Genomic DNA, 26,509 nt, shown 5'->3' with positions numbered 1-26,509 from the left:
AACACCTAAGTGGATACGTCAACTAGGTGCTGTATATGTAGTCAAGACTGGAATTCAGGCAGAGGTCAGGGCTGGAGACAAAAAGTTGGAAATCTTAAGCATAAAGATGATATTTTAAACCCATGGGAATTGAGGCAGTCACTTAGGGAGAGGGCAGAAGAGAAATGTCTCAGTGCCAGCTCCTGGGGAACCCCAGCATTTAGGTTGGATAGAGGAGAAGGAGCCAAAAATGGGAGTAAAGAGTGGCTAGTGAGGTTGAAGGAAAACCAAGAAAGAAACAGTTAAGGATGGATGCTGATGCGGTGCTGTTAGGACATACAGGAGGGGCCAAGGGTACGGTTGGGGAGGAGAGGGTGGGAGAAGCTATGGGAAGGATGCCCTGGGGGGAGGTGAGGCTCTCTCCAAGTCTTAAAGGATCTATAGGAGTAATCCTAGCAAAGATGGGGAACAAGTAGGCATTTTCTACGTAGAGAACAGGATTGACCAAAGTCCTGGGGACAGGAAACAGGTAATATTTGAGGAAGTGACCAATTAGAATAGGAGGAAATTATGACCAATGAGGTTGAGAAGTGGGGACAGGAACCACCATATCACAAAGGGGCTTCTATGTGACAGGCTGGATAGGACCTTTATTCCTTATTAGCAAGGTAATAAGATGCTAAGATGCTCATTATAGAAATGGTTAAATATGCAAAACTACAGGTCAAAAAGGAAATCACTCCCCAGAGATTTTATATTTATCTTCCTATAGTACATTTTTTCTTACACAGTTGAAACTGTATATTTCATAGGTTTTTGTTGTTTGTTTTGCTTGACGTATTAAACACCTCCCCAGTACTAAAGGTTTCATAATGTTTAATGGCTATACAGTATTTCATAATTGAATCAAATTAATGTTATTTCCAATATTTCAAATTTATACATGATGTTTTGAAATATTTTTGTAATTTTTTACATAAATTTATTTTAAAAATCCTTAAGCTGTCAAATGGCTTTCTAGCGAAGTTTTCGCAATTTACCCTTCCAAGATTTCTGCTTTGGATTGTTTAGAAGAGTCACCATGGATGCAGTGTGAAGAATGGATGGGGGCGGGGTGAGGTGGAGACCGTGGAGAACTCCTGGAGTTGTCTTGCTGAGAGGACCTGGGCCTCACGCAGCCTTGCCACCAAGGTGTGGCCCCGACCCTGAAACATCGGGCACAGCCTGGAACCTCGTCAGAAGTGCAGACCTCGGGTCCCAGCCCAGACCTACCTAATTCAAATGTTCATTTTAACAAGATGCTCAGATGATTTCTATGCCCTTTCCAGTGTGAGACGCACTGATCTAGACCGGTGGTTTCAAACCGTGCTGCACACTAGGATCACCTGGGGAGCTCTAAAATTCCAGTTCTCAGGTCACACCCCTACCAATTAAATCAGTCTCCGCGAGTGGGGCCAAAAAGCACCCTCTCCAGATGATCCCCACGTGCAGCCAGTTTGAGAACTTGGATGCAGGGGAGTAGCGAGAAGGAAACGGGCCAATGGTCAGTTGGGCTCAGGTGGCTGAGGCACAGGCACGGGAGGGAAACATCCCCTGCACAGTACAGCTCCGCTCTCCGTTTTCGACTTTGTACGGCGTACCCCGAGTGCCTGTGTAAAAACTGAAAAGCGCGGGGCGGCCTTCATGCGGACCCCGGAGCTAGGCGCCGGACCAGCAGTGCGAGAGCGGGCGGCCCGCCCCGGCGCGCACCCCGCCTCCCGCCCCGGAGCCCCGCAGCCCCGCAGCCCCGCCCCGCTGCCGGCCGCGCGCCGGGAGGCGACGTGGGGCGCAGGCGCGCTCGCAGCCGCGGCTGGGGTCGGCCTCCGGTGACGTCAGGACCCGGCGGCTTCCAGCCGTGAGCCGCGGCCCCCGACTCCGAGTGCCGGCCGGGCAGGGGCGGAGCGTCAGGCCCGCTGAGCTATCCGCTCCGACCGCGCCAGTTTGAATGAAAGCTCCCCAAGATGGCGGCGGCCGAGGCGCGAGGAGGTGAGGGCTGGAGAGAGGCGCCCCTCACCGTGCCCCGCGCCCTAGGCAAACTCCCGAGGCCCGGGAAGCGGGGCCGGGACCCGCGGGCCCGCCAGAGCGCGACGCGGCGACACGCCGCCTCCCGCCCTGCTGACACCCCGGCGCCCACATGGGCGCCGCGGGCCGCCCCCTGCCCCTGGCCCCTGCCCTTTCTCGCGGCTCGGCCCGCCCGCTCCCCGCAGTCTCCTCCTGCGCCCTGCACCCGCGGGGCCCGGCCCGCGCACCCGGCGTCGGGGGCGCCGCTCTCCCGCCCGGCGGAGGTCCCGCGGACTCGGTGGCCCGGCCCCCGCTGCCCGTCGGGCCCGAGGCCCCTCCCCGCATGGCCGCCGTGCGGAGGTATTCGGGTGGCGGGGGGTCGGGCCTGGGGCGCGCGGGTGGTTGGACCCCTTTGTGGTCGGGGGCGGGACGTCTGCGGCTGGCGTGGCCGCTCGGCTGAGAAGCCGGTGGGTAAATGCGACCTCAGGATCGGAGGGGAAAGAAAGGGCGCCGAAGGATGAGCGCCAGGAAAGGAAGCAAGTGAGGGTACCCCCGAGGCGGACGCCCTAGGAGGCTACATTCGCATTGGAGAATAGCCTAGAAAGCGGGTGTTTGAGGACGTAGCCTCTGGTTTACGGTAATTTTTATACCCCCGGGAACTTGCGTGTTACTTATGTGGGCGCCAGAGAATTGGGTACTGAACGTGGGTGCGTGTTGGTATCGCGCTGTCCCAAAGACTGGAACCTTCAATGCATTCTAGAATTTTAAAGATGTTTTCCAGCGCTTCTCCTCTCCACGTAGTTTATGAACGCATAATCCTCCAACTTTTCTTCCACGAGGGCTTAGTGTGAACTAGTGTAAGGTTTTTGTGGTGGTAATGAGATGTTTAATCTTACAAATGAATTCTTCTACATTATTATAGACAATCGGAATTGTTACCAAGGGTTTGCAGTTTTTATGTTCCAGTTTGTCTTATTCTCAAAATTGCATTTCCGTCGAGGGTTGTGTCTTGAATCCTCCTGTTCCTTCAGCTAGATAAAAATGGTGGGAATGGCAGACAAGTACACCTTGGGTAGATACCCCACAGGAGCCTGCTTTGCACGTGATCTGCATAATGAGGGTAAATTTACACAAAACATCCTGAAGTGTTTTCAATGGAAGGGATTTAAGGGGTCTTTTCTGTTCTGCCAGTCTCCTACCCCCAAACCACCACTCCAAAGCAAGCAACCCCTTCCCCCAGATTTTTGAGGGGAAAATATCTTTCACTTCTTGGTCTAGAATTATGAGTCCTTTGTAGGAAGGGGGGTGGTGGAAATCGTGCTTCAGGCTTTGTGACAATGAAGTCCGTGTGTGAGTTGGGGTCAGGAAAGGATATAGTAAGAGCTGCTGTGTTCTTTCTTCCCTGGAAATCACCTCAAAACAGAAGATTATCACAGCTACCTTGGAGAGCTACCACGTAAAGCTTGAGTTTACTGATAGATTTTGTTTGATAACCCCCATTTATTCCACCTCTCAAATTTTTTCAGTGAATCTGAAAACCAGAAAGATGGAAACCTCGCTAAAATCATGTAGCTAGGTGGCCTAGCAAAGGCTGGGGCAGAGGACCCTTAATCTTCTCTCTTGCTTACCATAACACTAGCCATAAAACCAAGTTTATTACCTATTTCTAAACCTCGGTTGGTGTTAACATATTTTATATGCAGTATGGTGGCATACTGTTTACAGAAATTTGAGGGTAAAATCTTCTGCAGCACAATTACTGGCTTCTGTAAGGCTGATTATGAGTGTGGCTGATTTTCTTCAAGCTTGGTGTATAGATCATGTAAAATGAATACTCTGTTTTGTAATTCTTGGCTTTAAAAACAATACAGGAAATAAGGATTAGGAAAATCAATATACTCCATTATTTTATTGTAACTCTTGGGTTTATTCGCCTTGATAGTAACACATTGCAGCATGGGCAAAATCATAAGTGGAGTTAAAATTTCATGCACCATTACAAAGTGAGAAAAGTAGGGCATGTGGTGTACGAATATGTGACTATAGAACTGTATTTCAATTAGATTTCAGTTTTTATTGTGCAACTAAGAGAAAGGGAAAAAGTTACTTTTTAACAAGTTATAAGATTATTTTAAAATATATTTAAGATATATTTCTAACAGTAATAAGTATGTCCTAGAGATCCACAATTATTAAAACAGCAATTATGGTCTAGGTAGAATATAATGGAAAAGTCAAAAGCATTATCTCTGTCGACCTTTGCATCATATTATCTGTAATCTTAAGAAAGCTTACAGACATGAAACATTGTGTAGAAATTAATTGACGTCAGATAACACAGTAGGATAGAGACCCATGAGAAAATCCAAGAAGACCAATTTACCAAAATAGTTCTTCCATGCTTAACTTTTTCTTGAAGACACATAAACAGTTTCTTGTTATATGAATTTTTAGTCCTGTAAAATTGCCAGTTGAAGGGTGGGGCTATAGAGGTCTTAAATTTTTCCTTTTCTTTTTTTTTTGTTTTAATTGAGTAGCTGTTTCATTAGTAAAGAATTCTATTTTCTTATTGTAGCTTGGTGTGTGCCTTGCCTAGTTTCACTTGATACTCTTCAGGAATTATGTAGAAAAGAAAAGCTCACATGTAAATCGATTGGAATCACCAAAAGGAATCTAAACAATTATGAGGTGGAATACTTGTGTGACTACAAGGTAGTAAAGGTAAGGCAAATATCTAGCCCCTTAAAAGAGACTTAATCGAACTCTAATTCAGTATTTCATATTTCTGTAACATAAAAGGAAGCTTAAGAGTAAGCAAAGCTCTTCTTAATGTTTAAAATTCTAAACCATAAAAATTTATATGTCCTATCATCTATATTGCCAAATAACATTGAGAGGATTTTGAAGCATAAACTGTTCTTGTGTTAGAATATTTTAAGGTGTTTATATCGTTCTACATCCAACTCTTGATTATCTCCATGTGGATTACCAGAGCAAATGTTGTATTTCATTTGTTTCAGATTGGCTTCTCCTGTCATTCATTTTGTTCCTGAATCATATTTCCCCACTATCACCTGAAATGAACCTTAGAAATTAAAACCAATTTTCGTGTTATTGAACCTCCTCAGGAAGCATTGATTTGTGTTTCCTGCCATCACGTCAAACTCCAAGGATTAGTGAGGTTCTGTGGTGTAAGAGAATGGCCTGGAGTTCAGTCATTTCTAGCCTTCATCTAGTACCTTGTGACTTCAGCAAAGTCATTTAACTTCTCTGGGCCTCACTTTATTCCTATTCCTCTTAAAAATGACAAGCGTTGTTCTTCTAAGAAGCTTTTTCACTCTAAACATTACAATATATTTTTGACTACTTCATCGCTCTTTAGCCTACTCCCGCTCCAAGAACTCTGTTTTGGTCATTGATCTGTTAGTTCTTCCAGATAAGTGAATCCAGAATCCTGTTTAATTCTTTCATTTCCTCCTCCTTCATCCTCATATCAATTCAGTCATTAAATTCAGTTCTTCTTTGAAACATCCATCTTCTTTTGGTATCACTGCCTTCCCCGCCTAGTGGGATTTTATGATCAAGCACTTCACCTAAACTCTCAGCAACCTTCAACCCCAAAACGGCCCGATCCTCTGCCATCTGAGTTCCTGAACTCCGGTCTGGCCATTCTAGCTGAGAGTTTCATCTAATCACATATATTGGCTCCATTAAACCTTCTTTCTGTTCTCACCCTGCTCACTTCTCCTTGACAAGCTTTTTATCTTTTGCTTTCTTTTCCCATTCTTGTCAGCAGTTTTCTCAACTTTTATAACTTTTCTAGACTTCATACTCTATCCCTCACCCCCTAGTATTCAGCTGCTGAGCTCTTCTACCTCAGTGGAAAATAGGATCCTTCAAGCGTGAACTCTCACTATTGCTCATTCTTACTTTCAGAGGTATCACCGTTTTTCTTTTTTCCTCTTATCCATCCCCTTTAGGACTTTGCTTAATCTGTGATGTCTTTTTTGTATCAAGTTTTCTTTTTCCACTGATTTATCTCAATCGATAAACCTATTCAGATCTTCCCTAACCTTCAGAAATCTTCTTAGGACCTTACCTCTCCACTCAAGCATTTCCTGTCTTCTCCTCCTACTTCATTTCCCATTAACTTTTTAAAACAGCTTTATTGAGATATAATTCACATACTGTACAATTCACCAAATTAGAGTGTACAAAGCTTTAGGTGTTCTCTCAGACTTGTTCAAAAATTGATTGTGGGGATGGTTACACATTGCCATTACCCCGAAAAGAAACACCACACTGCTTAGCAGTCCCTCCCCAAACCTCCGTGTTCTCCTTTCCCCCCCAGCCCTGGGCACCCACTAATCTACTTTCTGTCTCCATAGATTTGCCCATTTGGATATTTCATATAAATGGAATCATACAATTTGTATGTGGTCCTTTGTGCTTGGCTTCTTTCACTCAGCGTAATGTTTCAAGGTTCATGTTGTAGCGTATATCAATACTTCATTCCTTTTTATTGCCAAATATTCTGTTGTATGGATCTGTCACATTTAATTTATCCATTCACCACTTGATGGACATCTGGGTGGTTTCTGTTTGGAGGCTCTTACAAATACTGCTGTTATGAACATTCATGTGCAAGTTTTTGTGTGGACAGATTTTCATTTCTGTTGGATGTATACCTAGGAGTTGAATTGCTAGGTCATATAGTATCTCTATGTTTAACCATTTAATGAACTGCCAAACTGTTTTCCGAAGTGACAGCACCATTTTATATTCCCACTAGCAGTGTATGGGAATTTCATTTTCTCTACATCCTCACCAACACTTATTTTCTGACTTTTTGATTATAGTTGTCCTAATGGGTGTGAAGTGTATCTCACTGTGGTTTTGGTTTGCATTTCTCTGATGGCTAACGATGCTGAGCATCTTTTCTTGTGCTTATTAGCCATTTGTATATCTTCTTTGGAGAAGTGTCTATTCACATCCTTTGCTCATTTTTAAAAATTGGGTCATTTGTCTTTTTATTATTGAGTTGTAATAGTTCTTCATATATTATGCATAGTCCTTTATCAGATATACAGTTTGCAAAAATTTCCTCCTATGGGTGTCTTTTTTTTTTTTTTTAAGATTTTATTTTTTCCTTTTTTCTCCCCAAAGCCCCCCGGTACATAGTTGTATATTCTTCGTTGTGGGTCCTAGTTGTGGCATGTGGGACGCTGCCTCAGCGTGGCTTGATGAGTAGTGCCATGTCCGCGCCCAGGATTCGAACCAACGAAACACTGGGCCGCCTGCAGCGGCGCGCGCGAACTTAACCACTCGGCCACAGGGCCAGCCCCCTCCTATGGGTGTCTTTTCACTTCTCAATAACTTTTTAACCCACTATATTCTGATTTCTGTCCTGTCAGTCACCTAATTGCCAAATTTGAGGACCTCAAATCTTACTCTACTTCTTTGTAACATCCAATACTGCTGGCTACCCTTTGTTCTTTGAAACTCTCTTGTCTGTGCCGAGACTGCCTAGGTTCAAATTCTGGCTCTACCATTTATTAGTTGTGTTGCCTTCAGCAAATTTTTAGCCTCTCTGTCCTTCAGTTTCTTCACTTAGGAAATATAGTACCCGTCTCATAGGATTGTTATTGGCATTAAATGAGTTGATAGAGGTGAAACGCTTACCACAGAGATTGACATGTTCATACTATAGAAGTGTTTACTGTCATTATTGTTACTCAGCTCTCTTTCCACTCCTCTTTTCTGCCTGTGTATTTTTCTCACTGTTCTTTCTGAATCTCCTTTACTGTCTCTTATCTGTCCTTCCTCTGAAATACAGGTAATCTCTAAGGCTCTGTCCTTGGCGCTTTTCTCACCTGGAAGTTGCTCTGTAGATGACCGCTTTCCCATTGGTTTCTACTTGTATCTATTTGGCTCATGACTTCCAAATCTTTGTGAGGCATCGACCTCTTTCTGGGCTTTATTTCAAACTGCACACCCTACAGGTACCCAAATTCAAAATAGTCATAACTACACTCATTTTCCTCCCACAAATCTGCATCCTGATCCAGTGTTCCCTATCTAGGTTAACAGAATCATAATACCCCCAGTTACCTAACCTTGTAATTTCATCTTTAATTCTTCTTTCCTTCCTACTCGCTTAATCTAATAGGTCATAAGATTATATTATCTCTGCCTCTCTGTTTGTCTTTTCCTGTTTATTCCTGTTATACTTTCACAGAGAGAGTTACTAAGTAGTGCTTACATTGAAGGAGCTACCAACATTCTTTCTCATACAGAATTCTGAGTATCGTAGTTCAGTTTTGGGTAGCTTTTGCTGTATAGTTTCTCCTTCGTCCTTCTCATCAGTCCTTTGCTTTCTTTCTTTGGAATAAGCAACCTTACTTTGCACACTTATGTCCTCAACACCCCACTTATATCCCCCATTTCTTCTCCTGCCTAGCACAGAGTATTTAATCTATAAGCCAGCATTACTTCAACATACCTGTACCTTTTTTCTCTCCTTTCTCTCACTCTCTCATACTCAGGGCAGGTGAAAGGTCTTATGACCCTTACTTTCTTTGTGTGTTCCCCTCCATTTAGCTTGTAAAAGACACTGTCTCACTACCCTGTTCCTCAAAGCCATTACAGTTGTTTCTAAAACACAGCTCTGATTGCATTAGGGCCTGGCTTTAGACCTTTTAGTGGCTCCTGTTGTCTGCCAGTCTAAGAGAGCATTTGGGCTGAGGTTCTTTATTACCTGGCCACCAGCCACCTTTCCATCTTTACCTCTTGTGAAATATCCTACTTTCTGTCCACATTGGAATACTTGTAAATTCTTTCATTTAGCTAAGATTTACTGAGCACCTGCTATGGGCCAGGCACTCTTCTAAGCATTGGGAACAGAGCTTAAAAATAGACATAGCTCGTATTCTAATTCCTGGAATACATCATGCACCTTTTCGCCCTTTTGCTTTTCTCACCCAGTTCCCTCTTTGGAATACTATTGTTTCCCTTCTCTCCTTGGCAAAATCCACTTGGCCTGCAAAGTTCAGCTGAAAGGTTCCCACCTATTATGGAGCCTTCTTCCCTTCCCCACTGCCAGTACAATTAATTGCTTCACGTTCAGGACTTATAAAGCACTGTTCTTTTCATTATTCTAGAACTTATCACATTTTATAGCTTTGCTTCATACCTTCCCTGCTAAATTGTCAACCAGTGGAGAGCCAGGACTACGTCTTACTGTAGTCTCTAGTACATAATGGGTAATAATGGGTATTAGTTAGTGACTAATGAATTGAACTGAGTTTTGTTTCAGTGATTTCTCCAGTCTTCACAATCACTATTAGACTAAACCTTCATTGCTTCATGCTTAGATTCTAACAGCAATCTCTTGACTAATATCTCCTGTTTCTTCTTTCTGTAGTCTCACTTAATAAACATTTGAGTTTCTTCTGTATGTCAGGTTCTACATTAGGCACTGGGAAAATAAAGATTAATAAGAACTGTCCCTTACCTTATGGAACTCACAGCCTGGTGAGAAAGATTGAGAAGTAAATCATCCATTGCAGTATAGTATAATAAGTGCTATTGCAGACATCATTACAAGATCTGTGGGAAGCACACCTAGGCCTGGTCACAGAAAGCTTTCCAAAAGAGGTGATATCCAGCTGGGGCCTGAAAATATAAGTATTGTAATTCCTTGTGGCTTTGGTACAGAGGATGGAGCGGGAGGGAAAGAATGAGAGGTGAGTGAATGAACTTTCAGCCCTGCTACAGCAATGGCGAGTCACTTGAAAGGTTCTAAAAAGAGTGACACAATCAGATATGTAATTCAGAGAATTTTCTCTCTGCAGTGAGGAAATGGGTTGGCGGGGATGGGAATGACACATGCACAACTTACACACTCTGAAAGGCTGTTGGAATAATCTAGGCAAAAAATGATGGTGCTTGAACCAAAGTATAACAATGGGGGTGAAGAGAAGTAGGCGAAGTTTTGTTTTTTTGTTTTTTTTTTTTTTATGTTTAGGATCTTTTTTTTTTTTTTTTAAAGATTTTTTTTATTTTTTCCCCTTTTTCTCCCCAAAGCCCCCCGGAACATAGTTGTATATTCTTTGTTGTGGGTCCTTTTAGTTGTGGCATGTGGACGCTGCCTCAGCGTGGTCTGATGAGCAGTGCCATGTCCGCGCCCAGGATTCGAACCAACGAAACACTGGGCCGCCTGCAGCGGAGCGCGCGAACTTAACCACTCGGCCACGGGGCCAGCCCCAGTAGGCGAAGTTTTTAATTAGCAAGGATGTAAAATTTAAAAGTCTGTGGTTTGGTGCTCAGGGGGTTGGGTGAGGATCTGGCAGTGAGGGAGCCCCATCTAGGAAAACGGGTTTCTGACTTGCAATGGTGTAGATAATAATACTGTTCACCAAGACCCAGGAATATAGCAGGATTAGGACAGGGGGACTAGATTGGGTTTGGAGAAGAAGGTTGAAAACATTTAAGTATGAGATGACCAGTAGATAGTTGGAAATGTGGCTCTAAATCAAGAGTGAGAACTAACTGGAAACATGGCTCTTGAAGTAATTGGCAAAAAGATAGCAACTGAAGCCCTGAGAATGTATACAGTTACCCATTCATTAACTCAGTAGATATTTATTGGCCATCTACCATATCCTGTGCTAGGCACTAGGGATCTCAGCAATGAATGACAGAGAAACTCCAGAAATCATGGTATTTATCTTCTCATGATGATAGAAAAAGCTTAAATATAATTGCACAAAGTACTTAATTATAGTTGAGGTAAGTGCTAATGTAGAGAAGGCTCAGACTTATCCTGGAGAGACTAGGCAGGTATCTGTGAGGAACCGATATTTAAATTTGGTGCTAAAGGATGAAAAGATAAATGGGAAAGGGTCTTGAGGCAGAAGAAAGCCTGACTTCTTCAAGGAATAGAAAGTGTGAGTGGAATATGGTCAGCAAGAGGGATTGAAATGAAGCTAGAAGGAGGGACAGACCCAGAAAGTGCCACTCCTTTTAGGTTAAGAAAAGAATGTTGGACTTCTTATGGGCAATAGGGAAATATTTTGTAGTTCTGAGCAGGAGAACGACATGGTGAGATGGATGTGTTGGAGATATTACTCTAGCTCTTGTGCTATGAACGGATGGAAAGTGGTAAGGGGCTATTCCAATAATTCAAGCAAAGAAAATGTGAAAGAAGAACAAAGACTGAGGAATAGCAAGGGGTACTCATGGGAAGAACAGCCAAAGAGACTCAGACAACTGGCAAAAAAAAGTAGGAAGCAGACCAGAAGAGTAAATCATGAAAGCCTGAGGAAAAGAGAATGCAAGCAAGAGAGAGTAGTGCCCAGCAGGTCACAGAAGAACTGTAAGGTCTGCATTGGACTGAGCAGTGGGAGGGTCATGGGTGCCCTTAGAGCGGGAGAGTAGTGCCCAGCGGGTCTCATAAGAACTGTAAAGCCTGCATGAGACTGAGCCGTGGGAGGGTCGTGGGTGCCCTTACAGCAGGAGAGCAGTGCCCAGCGGGTCACAGGAGAACTGTAAAGCCTGCATGAGACTGAGCCGTGGGAGGGTCGTGGGTGTCCTTACAGCAGGAGAGCAGTGCCCAGCGGGTCACAGGAGAACTGTAAAGCCTGCATGAGACTGAGCCGTGGGAGGGTCGTGGGTGTCCTTACAGCAGGAGAGCAGTGCCCAGCGGGTCACAGGAGAACTGTAAAGCCTGCATTAGACTGAGCCGTGGGAGGGTCGTGGGTGTCCTTACAGCAGGAGAGCAGTGCCCAGCGGGTCACAGGAGAACTGTAAAGCCTGCATGAGACTGAGCCGTGGGAGGGTCGTGGGTGCCCTTACAGCAGGAGAGCAGTGCCCAGCGGGTCACAGGAGAACTGTAAGGCCTGCATGAGACTGAGCCGTGGGAGGGTCGTGGGTGCCCTTACAGCAGGAGAGTAGTGCCCAGCGGGTCACAGGAGAACTGCCAGGCCTGCATGAGACTGAGCCGTGGGAGGGTCGTGGGTGCCCTTACAGCAGGAGAGTAGTGCCCAGCGGGTCACAGGAGAACTGCCAGGCCTGCATGAGACTGAGCCGTGGGAGGGTCGTGGGTGCCCTTACAGCAGGAGAGCAGTGCCCAGCGGGTCACAGGAGAACTGCCAGGCCTGCATGAGACTGAGCCATGCGAGGGTCGTGGGTGCCCTTACAGCAGGTTCTGTGGCATGGAGAGAAGAAGCCAAAATAGAATGAAGTAAAGAATAAATCAGAAGTAAGAAAGTAGAGTCAAGTAGCTTGCACAACTACTTCAAGAATTTTAGCTTTGAAGAAAGGGGAAAAGATGTGTAGGCTGTAAGGGTCCTTATAGTTTTACATTTTTTAGAATAATATATGCATGTGGTTTAAAAAATTGAATGTTATAAAAGGCTTTATACTGAAAAGAAATCTTCCACCCTGTTATCTTGGTCTCCAGTCTCTCAACTTTTATTAATATATCATATCGTTTAGAGATTCCTTACATATTTATATCTTTAAGGAGGTTTAGTTTAATTTGCTTTTTAAAAATGAGCGAGGTTTCAATGCTAGCGAGAACCAGTAGAGAGGGAGAGCTGGAAGAGGAGGGGTAATTGATGGAGGAAGTCTCCCTCTTCTGTTGCATCTGCCTCCACCTTCTTCTCTACTTAATGTCCATGGATGAGTGGAATTTGTTCCTGGAGATTTCTGTTTTCTCTCTACATTAGGAACAGAGGTCCTGTATTACTGAAAAAAATGGGGGAGCTAGTGGGATAGAGGCCTTGAGCAGGTGGAGGAGGTCTGAAATAGCCAACTTGGGAAATGGAAAGAATACTAACTGGGGAACAGCAGGGGTCATGTCAGGGTCCAGTTGAACTTAAAGGTTCTATACTATAGTAGTTAATCGCAGTGCTCTGTGATTTTTCTGCACCATGTTCTTGCCATGTCACTCCTTCCTACAGAAAAATTTCTGACAAAAACATGGGTACTCTCTATTAACATGCTTAGCTCATTAGTGAAGAACTAGAATCCCCAGGCATACTGGTGGGGCTTCTCCCTTAGTAAGCACATATTAAGAAAGAACTATTACCCAAAACTTTGACTTCTTACAGTATCCAGGTAATTCTGTCTCTCTAGAACCACCACTATACTACATGCTACATACTAACAGAATATTCCACATCTAACCATGGATTAATATTCGTAAAAGAATGATTGCATTTAGAGTGGTTTGTTAAGAACTGGAATAAGAATAGGGATCATTAGACTAAAACCCAAATTTTAGAGATCAAGAAAGCTCCAAGAAAGGACTTTCCCAAGGACGTGTTGCTCATTTGTGTTGCTCTTGGACCTCTACCCCAGGTCTCACGGTTCCTACTCTCTGTCAGTTACTGAAGTGAAAATCATTAGCTTTCCAAAGACCATAATAGTTCTCAAACTGTGCTGCCACAGAACACTGGTGTTTTCGTGATCAGATGCAGGCTGTTGTTATCACTAACACTGAATATGATGATTATTTCAAAACCTGCAGGAAAAAATTAGCTAGTGGGAAGATAGATTTTTGTTGTTGTTGTTTTCCTCCCGTATAGATATTTTAAAAGTTTTTGTGCTTACTACCATTTATTGGCTATAGACAGCAGATAGAACAAATACTGAAAAACCACGAATTACTATCTCCAGGTTAAGTGTATCAGCTGGTATTTCTTTTAAGGACTCATATACAGTCATGCGCTGCATAATGACATTTCAGTCAACGCCAGACCACATGCATGACGGTGTTAGTACTGGATAGCCTAGGTGTGTAGCAGGCTGTACATCGAGGCTTGTGTAAGTACACTCTGTGACGTTTGCACAATGACAAAATTGCCTAAGGACACTTTTCTCAGAACATATCCCTGTCGTTAAGCAACGCATGAATGTGGTTACTAGTGATTTTCATATTGCACACATGTTGGTAAACATATTTTTTGTTATAAATTCAGAAACATGCAATTAAAGCCTAAGATATGGTAGGCAATTGTGCTTGGTTCTGGGGCTACAAAGAATAAGATTCCATCCCTTCCTACAAATCTCTTATAGTTTAGATTGGAAATGGGAATACGGTGGGGTTGGCAATGATCAGTCCTCTTTGGGCAAGAGAGGTAGGAAAGACTTGTCAGAAGAGATGACACTTGAGCTGAATTTTAAAGATGAGTTGGTTTTTCTACACATAAAAGATGAAACTGAAATAAATAAGTGTTCATTAGGTAAATGAAAGAGGCCATTTTAATTAGAGAGAACTTTGTGAGCAAAGCAGCAGGAAGGTATGAAAAGGCCTGGCAGCTCAAGTACCAGCGCAGGTCATTGTAGCTAGAGGGTGGTGTGTGAATGGGGCCATACTGGAGGATTGAGCTAGAGAGGCAGCACGGTCCCAATCAAGAATGATCTTTGTTGTAAGGAGGTTTGAACTTAATTCTGTAGGCAATCGGGGAGCCATTCATAGTTTTAAGCAAGAATATAACAAAATGACTGGTACGGTGGATAATTTTTTTATATGGAAACTCTACACTTTAACAAAGAAGGATAGTTTGGAGAGTTGTCAGTCTCAAGGCGGAGAAACCAGTTGGGAGATTAATGTAATAATCCAGGCAAGAATCGAAAGCCTGAAGTAACTAGAGCTATGATAATAGAGATGGACAGGACTAAGCATCTAAAGAAACTTGATGAGGAATTGAGGAGAAGAAAGAATTAAGGCTGATCTTCTGGTTTGCAACCTGTGTGACTACGTAGACAGGGTAAGATTCCTCTTGATGGGGAGAATACAGAAGGAATCCATTTAAAATGGAAGGAGAGTGGGGAGTTCCATGTGGATAGGTTAATTTAAGAACTCGGACATCCAGTCTGCTGTTGGATATGTGGGGTTGCAATAAAATTTTGGGAGTCATCAGCATGTAATTAAAACCATTGGAGTGATGAGGTTGCCCAGAGAGGCATTTAGAGCAGGAATTCCTAACCTGGAATCCAAATATCCTGAAATTACCCAAAATATTACATATGTGACTTTTGTTAGGGAAAGGTCCAGAGCTTACTTCAGATTTTCGAAAGGATAATAAACAGTTCTTTAGTGTGGAAAGGGGCCACGGACAGAGCCCTGAGTATCTGGTTGTTTTTAAGTGAAGGGCAGGGATAGCAGTCTCAGTGAAGAAGGCAGAAGAGGAACAAGGGAGAATCAAGATATCAATGCGTAAGTCAGAAGAGCCCTTGGCTTGGCAATTAGAAGATTGGTAAAATTGTTCCTAATCAACAAGATGGAATTAAATGTAATGAAGCTTCCCACAGAAACACCATGGTTTCCAAGAATTGTAAAAACCATTGGCCTACAGAAGTTCAGAGCCCTCAGTCCGGTGTTCGAGGCTGTCTAAAATTTGCTCTTGCCTTGCCATAACGGTTTTATCTTTCACTTCAATGTTCTAAACTTTAAAGCTAGCCAAATCCATCTCTTCACTGTTGTCTGGATACTTCGTGCAAATCTTAGCTCCAAGCTTTTGCTGGTGTTTTTCATCCTGGCTGCCCTGTTCCCTACCCAGCAAGTCCTAGCAGTCTTTCACGGTGTAGTTTGTTCTCCTTCCTCTGTGACCTGTTCTGATTGTCGGACCTCTGTTGATTTCCCTCTTTATATTCCAGTTGTATTGATTGTCTTCTTTGTTTTGGCATTTAAAATTGTGCTACCTTGCATTGCTACTTATTTTACATATTATTGCCTTCTTTTCCCAATAAGATTTTACTCCTAAAGCCTAGTATTGCCTTCCATTTCATCATACCTCCTAATGACCGAAAACTTTCATATACTTATTGTAGATATGAAAATATTTGAATTTAACCCAAGCCAAACATAGTGGGGGAAAATGTCTTTAAGAAAAACTTCATATGATGCATTCCAAATTATACAGGAGTGATTTTATTGGATCATTTTTATGACTGTGCTCCATTTCTATAGGTAATCAAGAGTTGACTGCATATCAGAATAAGATACTGATTTATAATATATGAGGCTTATGAAATTTTTGGCTTTTATTTGGAATTTTAGGATATTGAATTAATTGAATTTGTTTCTTAAGTCAAACTGATTTTTCTGTATAAAATTATCTTATTTTTAAAACTGGAAATATCTTTTTTGGATTTTAATAGTAAAGTATGCTTATAAAATAAAGTCTACAAAGTAGTAGAAATAAAATATTACTAATATTTCTATACTATGTGCTAAAAGCATTCATGTTTCATAAATATCTTTACCATCCATAAATTAAGTGGGTACCAATGTGATTAACATACAAAACTTAGTCACTAAAAATGCAAGTGACTTATCATTAAACAATACAATACGCTATTTTGGAAGCAAACCAGTAGCACAGTGTTTTAGTTTTGCTAAATGATAATTTAGTTTAATTATCTGACTTGAAGCCGTGTTCCTGTTTCTCTCATTGTTTGCTGGCAACTTTGGCATAACCCAGGGCTTTGGTAGGAAAAACTGTAGCAGAAAAAAAGAGGACCCAGGGTTCATTGCTTTATTCTGGAATCAGAAAAATTAAAAACTTTTATAATTAAGAGCAGTAGATATGTTAGATACTGTCAAGTGGATTTCATTATTGTTGAGTAGATACCTAACAACCGTCCCAAATTGTAGGAGTTACCTGACAGGAGGAAGAAATCCATGTTACATCTTAGGGAGTCAATTTGACTAATATTTAAATATATGTCTAGGCCTTTTTTCCTGGAATCACAATCTATATCTCCATGGAAGTACAGTTTTTGTGCATGTCCTCACACCATAATTTAACCACATAGTTTTAACAGAGAAAACGTATTTTGACCATTTTCATAAAGAAGCAAAGTTCTTTTAATTCACAAGCATTCCTGCTTATTGAGTGGAATATCGTGAAACACTGAGATGAAGACACTGGGGAGAAGATAAGCTTCTCACTTAGCTGAGTGACTTGCTCCTGCAGAGCTGCGTCGGTGCTCCTCAGCCCAATTGGAGCCTCAGCAGCATGGCTAATACCACATTACCGAGACCTTCCAGGGCGTCTGGTACTAATACATTATGGATAGTAAAACAGCCAGCATGGGCATCCTTACTTTATCATAAAATCTTTATTAAGAATTTGACGGGAAAGCAAATGTATCCCAATTAAATTTTTATTAATATCTGTGAATCAAAATAACTAAAAACTACAGAATGCAGTTTAATCACTTTCAGAAGGCATTTTACCCTAGGGCACGTCGATGTATTAGTCACCCCACAGGACAAAGAAAAAACTGAGAGACTTTATTGCAGAATTTTTTTGTTATACACACTTGACTACCTTTTTTAAGGGGAACATGGCATTCCCTGACTTTAAGGGAAGAAAACATAGTCAAGTCACTGGGGTAGGAGGGCAGGACTCCAGGCACCGTGGGGGCCAACAGCAGTCTGAGGGGCAAAGCAAAATATTTGACCTTTGGTGGCTTGAGTGCCTGCTCCCTAATCCAATCACAGGTGAATCTAACTAAGGGAAGAGTTCTCTGGGATTGTGCTGTCCAATAGAAATATACTACAAGCTACATATGTGTAATTTTAAATTTTCTAGTAACCACATTAAACAAAAAGAAAGCTGAAATTGCTTTCAATAATATGTTTAATCCAATAAATCCAAAATTTTATTTCAATTTGTAGTCAACATTTTTAAAAGTTAAACAATATTTTACATTTGTTTTTTGTGCTGTCTTTGAAATTCAGTGTGCATTACACGTAAAGCATATCTCAATTCAGAACAGCCACATTTCAGGTGCTCCATAGATACACACGGCTAGGAATGACTGTATGCGACAGTGTGTCTCTGGAACATCTAGGGGATGTGTGCCATGACACTGAGAAATAGAACCTCCTCATATCCAGCATAAAATATTAAATTACAGACTTTAGAGGATGCATACATTTTTGCTGGCCAAGTAAACCACTAATCTAGATCCTAAATTGTTCGGGGACTACCTATTTCCATGATCAAGAAATACTTTTTTGTTTAACATAATCACTGTTTGGTAAAATATTCATGAATTTCAGTACTTTTATCTTTCTCTAGGTGTAACTCTTTTGCCTATGGTCAAATATATTATGCCACATCTAAATTCTATATATATTTTATGTAATATAAAGAAAAATCATGTTTTTTTAGGATTTGAACTTCTTCTGCTAGAAATCTGTGACTATATATTCTGAACTTTATTAAGAAAAATGATAATGGATACCTTACTCCTTAAGATAGTAAATTATTTTAAATAATTGAGACTGTCATAATCTGATTTGCATTTTCTTTTATATTTTAAGGATATGGAATATTATCTTGTAAAATGGAAAGGATGGCCAGATTCTACAAATACTTGGGAACCTTTGCAAAATCTCAAGTGCCCATTACTACTTCAGCAATTCCTTAATGACAAGCGTAATTATTTATCTCAGGTAAAGAAAGGCAGAGCAATAACTCTAAAAGACAATAACAAAGCTTTGAAACCTGCCATTGCTGAATACATTGTAAAGAAGGCTAAACAAAGGATAGCTCTGCAGAGATGGCAAGATGAACTCAACAGAAAAAAGAATCATAAAGGAATGATTTTTGTTGAAAATACTGTTGACTTAGAGGGCCCACCTTCAGACTTCTACTACGTTAATGAATACAAACCAGCTCCTGGAATCAGCTTAGTAAATGAAGCTACATTTGGTTGTTCGTGCACAGATTGCTTCTTTGAGAAATGTTGTCCTGCTGAAGCTGGAGTTCTTTTGGCTTATAATAAAAACCGACAAATTAAAATCCCACCTGGTACCCCCATTTATGAATGCAACTCAAGGTGTCAATGTGGACCTGATTGTCCCAATAGGATTGTACAAAAAGGCACACAGTATTCACTTTGCATCTTTCGAACTAGCAATGGCTGTGGCTGGGGTGTAAAAACCCTTGTGAAGATTAAAAGAATGAGTTTTGTCATGGAATATGTTGGAGAGGTATGTTCAATTTATCACATAGCAAATAATGTGCATGGAAGGTTTACGCTTTTGAAAAGTTACCTTTTTACCTCAGTAACAAATATGTGGTATTATGATTTTGATATTATCATTTGGAAATAAGTGGATATTTCTAGTTTGAGAAGAAGGGTTCACTGGCATAGTTAGAAATATGAACTTGAATATGAGCAAAAAATATATAGAATGACAAATGAAATGGATACAGTCATCTTTCAACAAACACCCATTCATGGTCATTGAAACTGGCATTTGTAAATTTTAAAATATGACAACTATTTTTACACAAAAGTCTAAACAGAAAATCAGATCTAAACACATGCTGACTTTGAAACTTTTAAATTGTAATTTACTTCATCCATTTTACCAAATATGGTTAAGTATAGTTGGCAAAATTCAACTTTTGTATGAATGTGAAGGATATTGTAGAGTAGACCAATGCTATATGAGCAAGTATTGTAAAATATACATAAAAGCATTCATTGCATCCACAAGAAAATCCAAACTCTGTATCTGCAAGTCGGCTACAAAGACTATTCTCTAAATCACCAAATACTAAGCAAATTTATTTTTAGACATATAACGTATATATACAAAAAATAATATTAACCATGTGCCACATACTCTTCTAAGCACCTTATGTATTAACTTATTAACTCATTAATTCTCTGAACAACTCTGTGAGGTAGTAGCATTATCTCCATTATTATAGATGAAGAAACTGAGGCCCAGAGAAATGAAGCAACTTGCCCAAGGTCACACAGTAGTAGTAAAGAAGAGCCAGGATTCAAAACTAAGGCTCCAAAATCAGTGCACTTCACCACTGTACCACACTTCCTCAACCTGGGTTCAGCTGTGACTACAAAAATATGAGTGTGACTGCATATCTGGGGTTGTCAAATCTGACATTTTAAAAGTTGTTTGGAGTTGGATAACCTATATTTATGTATATTGTATAGAAATCTGAGATTAAATTGGATCCTTATTTTGATCCTTACAGTTTTAGACAATGGCAGATTATTATAAATCACTATTCAGAATACTAGATCTTCTATAATCAAAGTATTCTCTCTTTTGGCTTAATGAGTGCAGCAGCTAAATTTGGTTGACACCACGAATCACTTTAGACATTTTTGGTTTCCTAAGCTGAGCAGGTGGTAAAGCTGTGTGCTTAAGAGCAGAACTGTAGATGATGGTTTTGAGCTACAGAATTTCATGGAAACAACCTCTTCTACAAAACAGAACTTTCCACACAGTTGACTGCAAATTTAACATAGCTTCTCTCCTGTATTTGGAACAAACCTCCATTTATAACTGCACACAGATTAGTTATAGGAAAAATAGGCCTTTAGAGCATATACAGTATACTTGTCATTAGTCCTTTACATTGTGTTATGTCCTGCAGAGAGCTGTAGTTGTCTAGCCAGGAGCTGTAGTTGTCTAGCCAGGAGCTGTAGTTGTCTAGCTTTTTGAACATCTCAACAAATTAGAATGAAAGGTAGTACACTGTTTCAACTTGTTAATTGTTGGCTTGTCCTAATTCCTATTTAAACAGTCATAATTTTTTTGCACCATCGTTTCTCCTCCCTTTGTTTTCCCACCTCTTTCCACCGAACTCTTCTAAAGTAGTTTGTATGAATGTTTGTTTTGATGACACTTTAATTTCTTTCTTTTTACACATTTGTAGGCGTTAATATATCAATTAACTTATGGATGAGTTTCTTCAGTTCAGCAATAGCTACGTATAAATAAACTACACCCTATACTATGTATAAATATACTATAGTTTTTTCTTTTTAGGTAATCACAAGTGAAGAAGCTGAAAGACGGGGGCAGTTATATGACAACAAAGGAATCACATATCTCTTTGATCTGGACTATGAATCTGATGAATTCACAGTGGATGCAGCTCGATATGGAAATGTGTCTCATTTTGTGAATCACAGTGTAAGAAATACTTAAAGTATAGACAGCACTAATTTAGTGCTGATTTAATGATTTTCCATTGTTGAATTCCATTCCATTATTCCATTGAGGAATAATTCTTTTTAAACTACGTACCCTTTTAATATTTCCGAAGTATTTTAATACAAGGGCCTCTTCTGTTAAGTCATGGTATTATTGCTGTGTTAGGAAAATTCATCAAGATGCCTACCAAATACCGTGCATGTTGCAGGAGTCTTTACATATGTGACTTCATTTAAAGTTTCCAACTACTTTATAAGATAGGTATTATCCTCATATAGAGAAGGAAATTGACAAGCAGAGGAATCAGGAGGTAAAATGTTTAAGAATCACACACAACTATATAGGTTTCTTACAGAAGTTAACACAGCTTAAGTTTAGGATATACAGCTAAGGATGGCTGTTGTTTCTTAAAATGTAAACTTGTTAGCATTTTTATAAAATTTAAGAATTTGTAGAGTATTGAAGTATTTAGGACTGTTTTTCTAAACTATAAATTGGTATTCTTAATTCATGTTTGAAAAGAGCTTAGAATACAACTGGAACCTTAACTCCAGAATCTTATACTTTATAAAAACTATTTTCAAAAATATAAGGAGGTTAGTAGTTAATCGGGCACCTACTAAGTGCCAGGTGGATAACATAGTATTAGGCTCACAAAAGTGACGTTATCTCCATTTTATAGATTACAAGGAAAATGGGTCTCAGAGAGTAAGTTATATAGCTAACCATATAAGGGAGTAGACCGTGTTAAACTTCTGATGGATTTTATACCAAGAAACTGGTTTATGATTAGTAGTGAAATCTTAGAGACCTTCTGACTCCCTTGTTAGTTTTCTGATTTACTTAAACTTGTACTTTAAATTTTTTCTTATATATAATAAATTTTTTCTTAAATAATAAATTTAAGATACTGTATTCAAGGACAAATTAAACACTTATTTGATTTCTTAGTATGACTCACTGGATCTTTTTTCTTGCTTATTCCAGAATTTGGTGTAGAGTTCTCAAAATATCCAACAATTCCAAACAAATTTTAAGGAATGAAACCTCATGCAATATGAAATTTCAGTTCTACAGTGCTCATTTGATTTTTTTAATACAGTTACTCTAGTTCTTTAAATATGCCTTACTGAAATATTTACAGGTGAAATGATAGTATCTGGGATTGGCAGTGAAATCCTCCAGAAAAATTAAAAAGTTAGGACTAGGTGAAACAACATTAGCAAAAATGTTAATTGTTGGGAGCTGCACATGTAGATTATGTTATTTTCTCTAGTTTTATGTATGTCTGAAATTTTCTATAAGTGAAAACCCTATTTTTAAAAATGTGCATTCCTCAAAGACTTCTAAACAATAAGCAACTTAATTTCCAGTAGAACTTAAAAAACTAATACTCTGGGAAATTGAAGATTTTATATGGCATGTAGAAGAGCTCATTCATGTCATTTTTACTTAAATGGGTTCTGATGTTCCTTTTTAGTGTGACCCAAATCTTCAGGTGTTCAATGTTTTCATTGATAACCTCGATACTCGTCTTCCCCGAATAGCATTATTTTCCACGAGAACCATAAATGCCGGAGAAGAGCTCACTTTTGATTATCAGATGAAAGGTATGGTTTTCAAGTACAATTTCATTGGTGGTTTCAGTATGAAGAATCTAATCAGTAGGAAAAGACCTTTGATCATCTGAACCAAACTGATATTAAAACTGAAAAAATGAGGCCATAAGAGTTTGTCTTTTTACTCAAGGTCACAAAGCTAATCTGACAGAGCTAAAACTAGAATCCATGCCTGCCTGACCTTGGGCTGAGTAATGCTCTCGCTTCTCTATCACGTTGCCACCTGCTTTTTCACAACTTACATTATGGAAGCTTGTTAATTGTACTACAACATCTTTTCTCAATACTATTTGTATTTAAAAAATTGTAAACCTACATTATGAATATTTACTAAGGGATGTATATTCAAAAGATTGAAAGTATGATTTAAATCACATATGGATTTATTGCATTCCTACTTGAATTTGGATTTTAAAAAGAACGTTTAATTCCATTTGCTTTACTGTGACAGTATAAGTGTTTTCTTTCCTTTGTTTTTCTAAGTATGATGCCCTTTGCATATTGTTACTACTTGACCTCAATTTATGGCTCTTAAGTAATGTATGAAAAGAATGATTGTATATTGAATTTTCCCAGTAAGTTTTATTCCATTCTTGTAAATATGGGCTAATAACATACACTTTCCCTCTTACTAGCCAACAACATCCTTTCACAACAATTCATAATGATTTGTCTCTGAATATTCACATTTATTTAAAACTGATAGAAAATTTGAAACTCATTCTGAATTGTCTTAACCCTCTTTCTCTTTTCTTATGTATTCAGGTTCTGGAGATATATCTTCAGATTCTATTGACCACAGCCCAGCCAAAAAGAGGGTCAGAACTGTATGCAAATGTGGAGCTGTGACTTGCAGAGGTTACCTCAACTGAATTTTCAGGAAATAGAGCTGATGATAATTGTAGTTTTCTTTTTTTCTAATATTAATATTTAAAAAATAAGTATTTGGGACTCTTTTCATACTATCAAGATTATACACTACGTTAATTTAAATTCATGTTTCAAACTATGGGCCACATGTATTAGTGATGCTTCTGAAGAGAGGAATAGAGTCACAAAGACTAATGTGAAACATACATATTTACTGGTTAGATACCAAACCTGAAAGGAAAACCATTTACAGATCAGCATATACATACTAAAGAAGTCTATGTGAATAGAGAAATGCCTCCTTCAGAGTTTGTGTTAAACTGATAATGTAACAGTTGCTAAGACCCAACATTCAACTTGCCATACACCTTGAATTTAGAGAGAGTTAATTCAATTTGGGCAAATATACAAGTTCTATTTTTGTTACTGCCATTCCTGTGTACCTACTTACTACTCACTGTACTTGTATTTGAGATAAATAGGTGATACTGAATTATACTCTATTTTCTACTTCTTTCATTAAAACATTGGGATCTTGATACAGAAATTTAAAGTCTAAAATTAAATATTAAAAAAATTAATTACAGCTTGATTTCATATTTTGAAGCAATCTAGACCATTATGATGAATGTATGTCTGAACCAGTAATTCTTAAAGATTTTTTAATTCCATAGAAGGAAAATCTCCAAAATGCTCTAAAAGTTTAGAATATGCTTCTCTGAAACGGTGGGGAGGTGGGACCAGGAAGGTTTTCTGGAGTGCCGGGCAGGGGAAATGAAGCATCATAAGGGCCCCTCGCGAATATGAATTAGAGCCACACAGTGCCTCTGGTCTGAACAGTGAGACAAGACACCCCTGAGAGCAGCTGTACCTAATGATAAGTTTTCACACAGTACACTAACATAACAGCTTCTGAATTTCAGGCAGTTTTAACATTTCCTTTCCATCAAATTAAATTATTTTTGTATTTCCTGCAGGCTCTTCTTAAAAAGTAATCTGTATTTTGAATGGATACTTATTTTATACATGAATTTTTTTAAATGTGATAAAGCTAAACTTGGCTTGGCCAAAATATGTGCCTAAATTTATGAAACCATTTATTACTTGAACTATGAAGACTGAAATGGAATATATTCATTGTTTTTTTTTCTTTTTTATCCTGTATAGTAAAACCTCAATTGGGAAAAACTGTTTTCATCTCTTTCTGATTCTGGGATTTCTAATTATGGTGTCCAACGTGAAGGTAAATGAAGCAAGTAAATGTACCTTTCAGTATGCCGAATTAACGTCTACCTACGCTCAGCGCCCCAGGCTTTAATGACCAGCAATAAGTGTGGGTAAACCTGAACTGACTTCAAGAATGCAGCACTTCAGATATCTTCTTAATCTTTAACCTCTCTTTTTTTGGAAGAAGCTACACTTTATAATTCATTATATTGCTACCATGTGACTTTCCTGTTTTATAGGGTAAATTGTTTACATGTTTGAGCCTCAGAGTATATCTGCTAATTGAAATTTGCAGGTGTCAAGGAAAAATACATTTTTTAGTCCATTTCTTATGTTTTGTTTATGGAAAAAATACATTGTGTGGTAAGAAAGTGTCACAGATTTACAGGTTGCTCCGGTGGCCAAGATTATTTTGCATAATTTTTTCACAGGTTTAAAGATGTAATGTCAACATTCTTTTTATAAAAAAATCAGTGTTTTACCGTCTAGTAATTTGATCTTTTCTACTTTTTGTGTTAAAATATGTAAACTGGAGGGCAAAGGGAAACTGGCTGTTTTCAGTAAACTTTATCCTTATTAATAGAAATTTAATGGGCCTTTGAGATTTTAATTACCCATGTTACCTTTATGTTATCAAAAAGCTGAACTTAAACAGTAAAATAATAGAAACTATGTAAATGAAGCTGTTAGGAGCTTTAACCATTTTAAGTCAACATTTAGCTGCTTTAAATTAGTTTCCTAAGTTGCCAGAATTTGTTCTCTCAATATAAAGCAAATATTCAAAGATAATATTTAGATCAAGTTTAACCTGTAAATTAATCCACTGTACAAGCTACGTTAACACCATCGTCTTCAGTATCTACATGAGAGTATTGTGATACACAATTGGTAATCTCAGGGTTTTCTCCCTATATATGCAAAATCTAGACTGTACTTATTTTTCTTATAGTTCAACAGTTTTTCTTTAGCAAAATAAATGTAATTTGGCATTTGACTTTCTATTTATCATGACTTAGCTTTATTTCTGAATATTTTACTGTTATCTCCAGTAAGGCTACAAAAGGAGCGGAAAAATACTGATGTATTCCTGACTACCTGCTATTGAGCTTAACCAAAGGTTTATTACCATTCCTTTAAAGGTTACTTTCGTTTTAAGAGAGTTATCATTGTCATGGGTTGTGTATTTGAATATTAAAGTAGAATTTTACACTTAACATAATGTGGAATGGATACTTCTAAAATGTTTTAGCATTATTAGGGACTTAAACATATTGTGCTAAGTACTGCCTGGAAGTGCAAAGGAATTTAAGAAGTAGAGCTAACACTCTGTGGGCCAGTCTTAGGCCCTTTATATGCACTCATGTGCTTCTCATAAATCGACGAGGTGGGTGCTGTCAAAGTCACTATAGGACACTGAAGGAAACAAATTTAGACTGGCTAGGTAACGATAGCACGCCAGAGATCACCCAGCTCAGAGGCAGTAAACTGAATCTGACTATTTTTAACGTATTTAACCAGCTTTAGGCAGACTTTTTAAAAAATCAGTTTCTACTGTTAGTTTAAACAAACTTCGAAGTCTTGGATTCCTCTCTAAGGGAAATGTGGCTAGCCACTGGGTTTCTTCTGTGATATATCTTGGTATTTTGAAACTTTTTGTTTTTCATTTTTCCTTTTACACTTTACAGTTCTTACAGTGGCTACTTTATTTTTACTTCAATTAATCCTACCTGTTTTTATGCTCTTTCTGAGAGGCATTTTTGCATAGTGATTA

The 26,509-nt window shown here is 39.3% G+C and overlaps 1 protein-coding gene across 6 annotated transcripts; it reads left to right on the top strand.

The window, feature by feature from the left end:
• The first annotated feature begins 1,808 nt into the window (after nt 1-1,808).
• SUV39H2 (SUV39H2 histone lysine methyltransferase) lies at nt 1,809-25,739 on the top strand. Of its 6 annotated transcripts, none has more exons than XM_070501171.1 (7): nt 1,829-2,004; nt 4,595-4,740; nt 18,365-19,036; nt 20,855-21,001; nt 22,503-22,632; nt 23,407-23,499; nt 24,679-25,739. In XM_070501171.1, the coding sequence occupies exons 1-7, from the start codon at nt 1,980-1,982 to the stop codon at nt 24,717-24,719; spliced, it is 1,254 nt and encodes a 417-aa protein (XP_070357272.1). In that variant the 5' UTR covers nt 1,829-1,979; the 3' UTR covers nt 24,720-25,739. The 6 variants fall into 6 exon arrangements, with proteins under 6 accessions (XP_070357277.1, XP_070357274.1, XP_070357272.1 ...); XM_070501172.1 differs by having other exon boundaries at nt 23,407-23,542; XM_070501175.1 differs by lacking the exon at nt 1,829-2,004 and adding an exon at nt 2,022-2,379.
• Nucleotides 25,740-26,509: the final 770 nt, after the last annotated feature.

The sequence above is a fragment of the Equus asinus genome, chromosome 29, assembly GCF_041296235.1.
Source record: "Equus asinus isolate D_3611 breed Donkey chromosome 29, EquAss-T2T_v2, whole genome shotgun sequence".
Taxonomy (NCBI): domain Eukaryota; kingdom Metazoa; phylum Chordata; class Mammalia; order Perissodactyla; family Equidae; genus Equus; species Equus asinus.
This window is presented reverse-complemented; position numbering and strand designations above follow the sequence as displayed.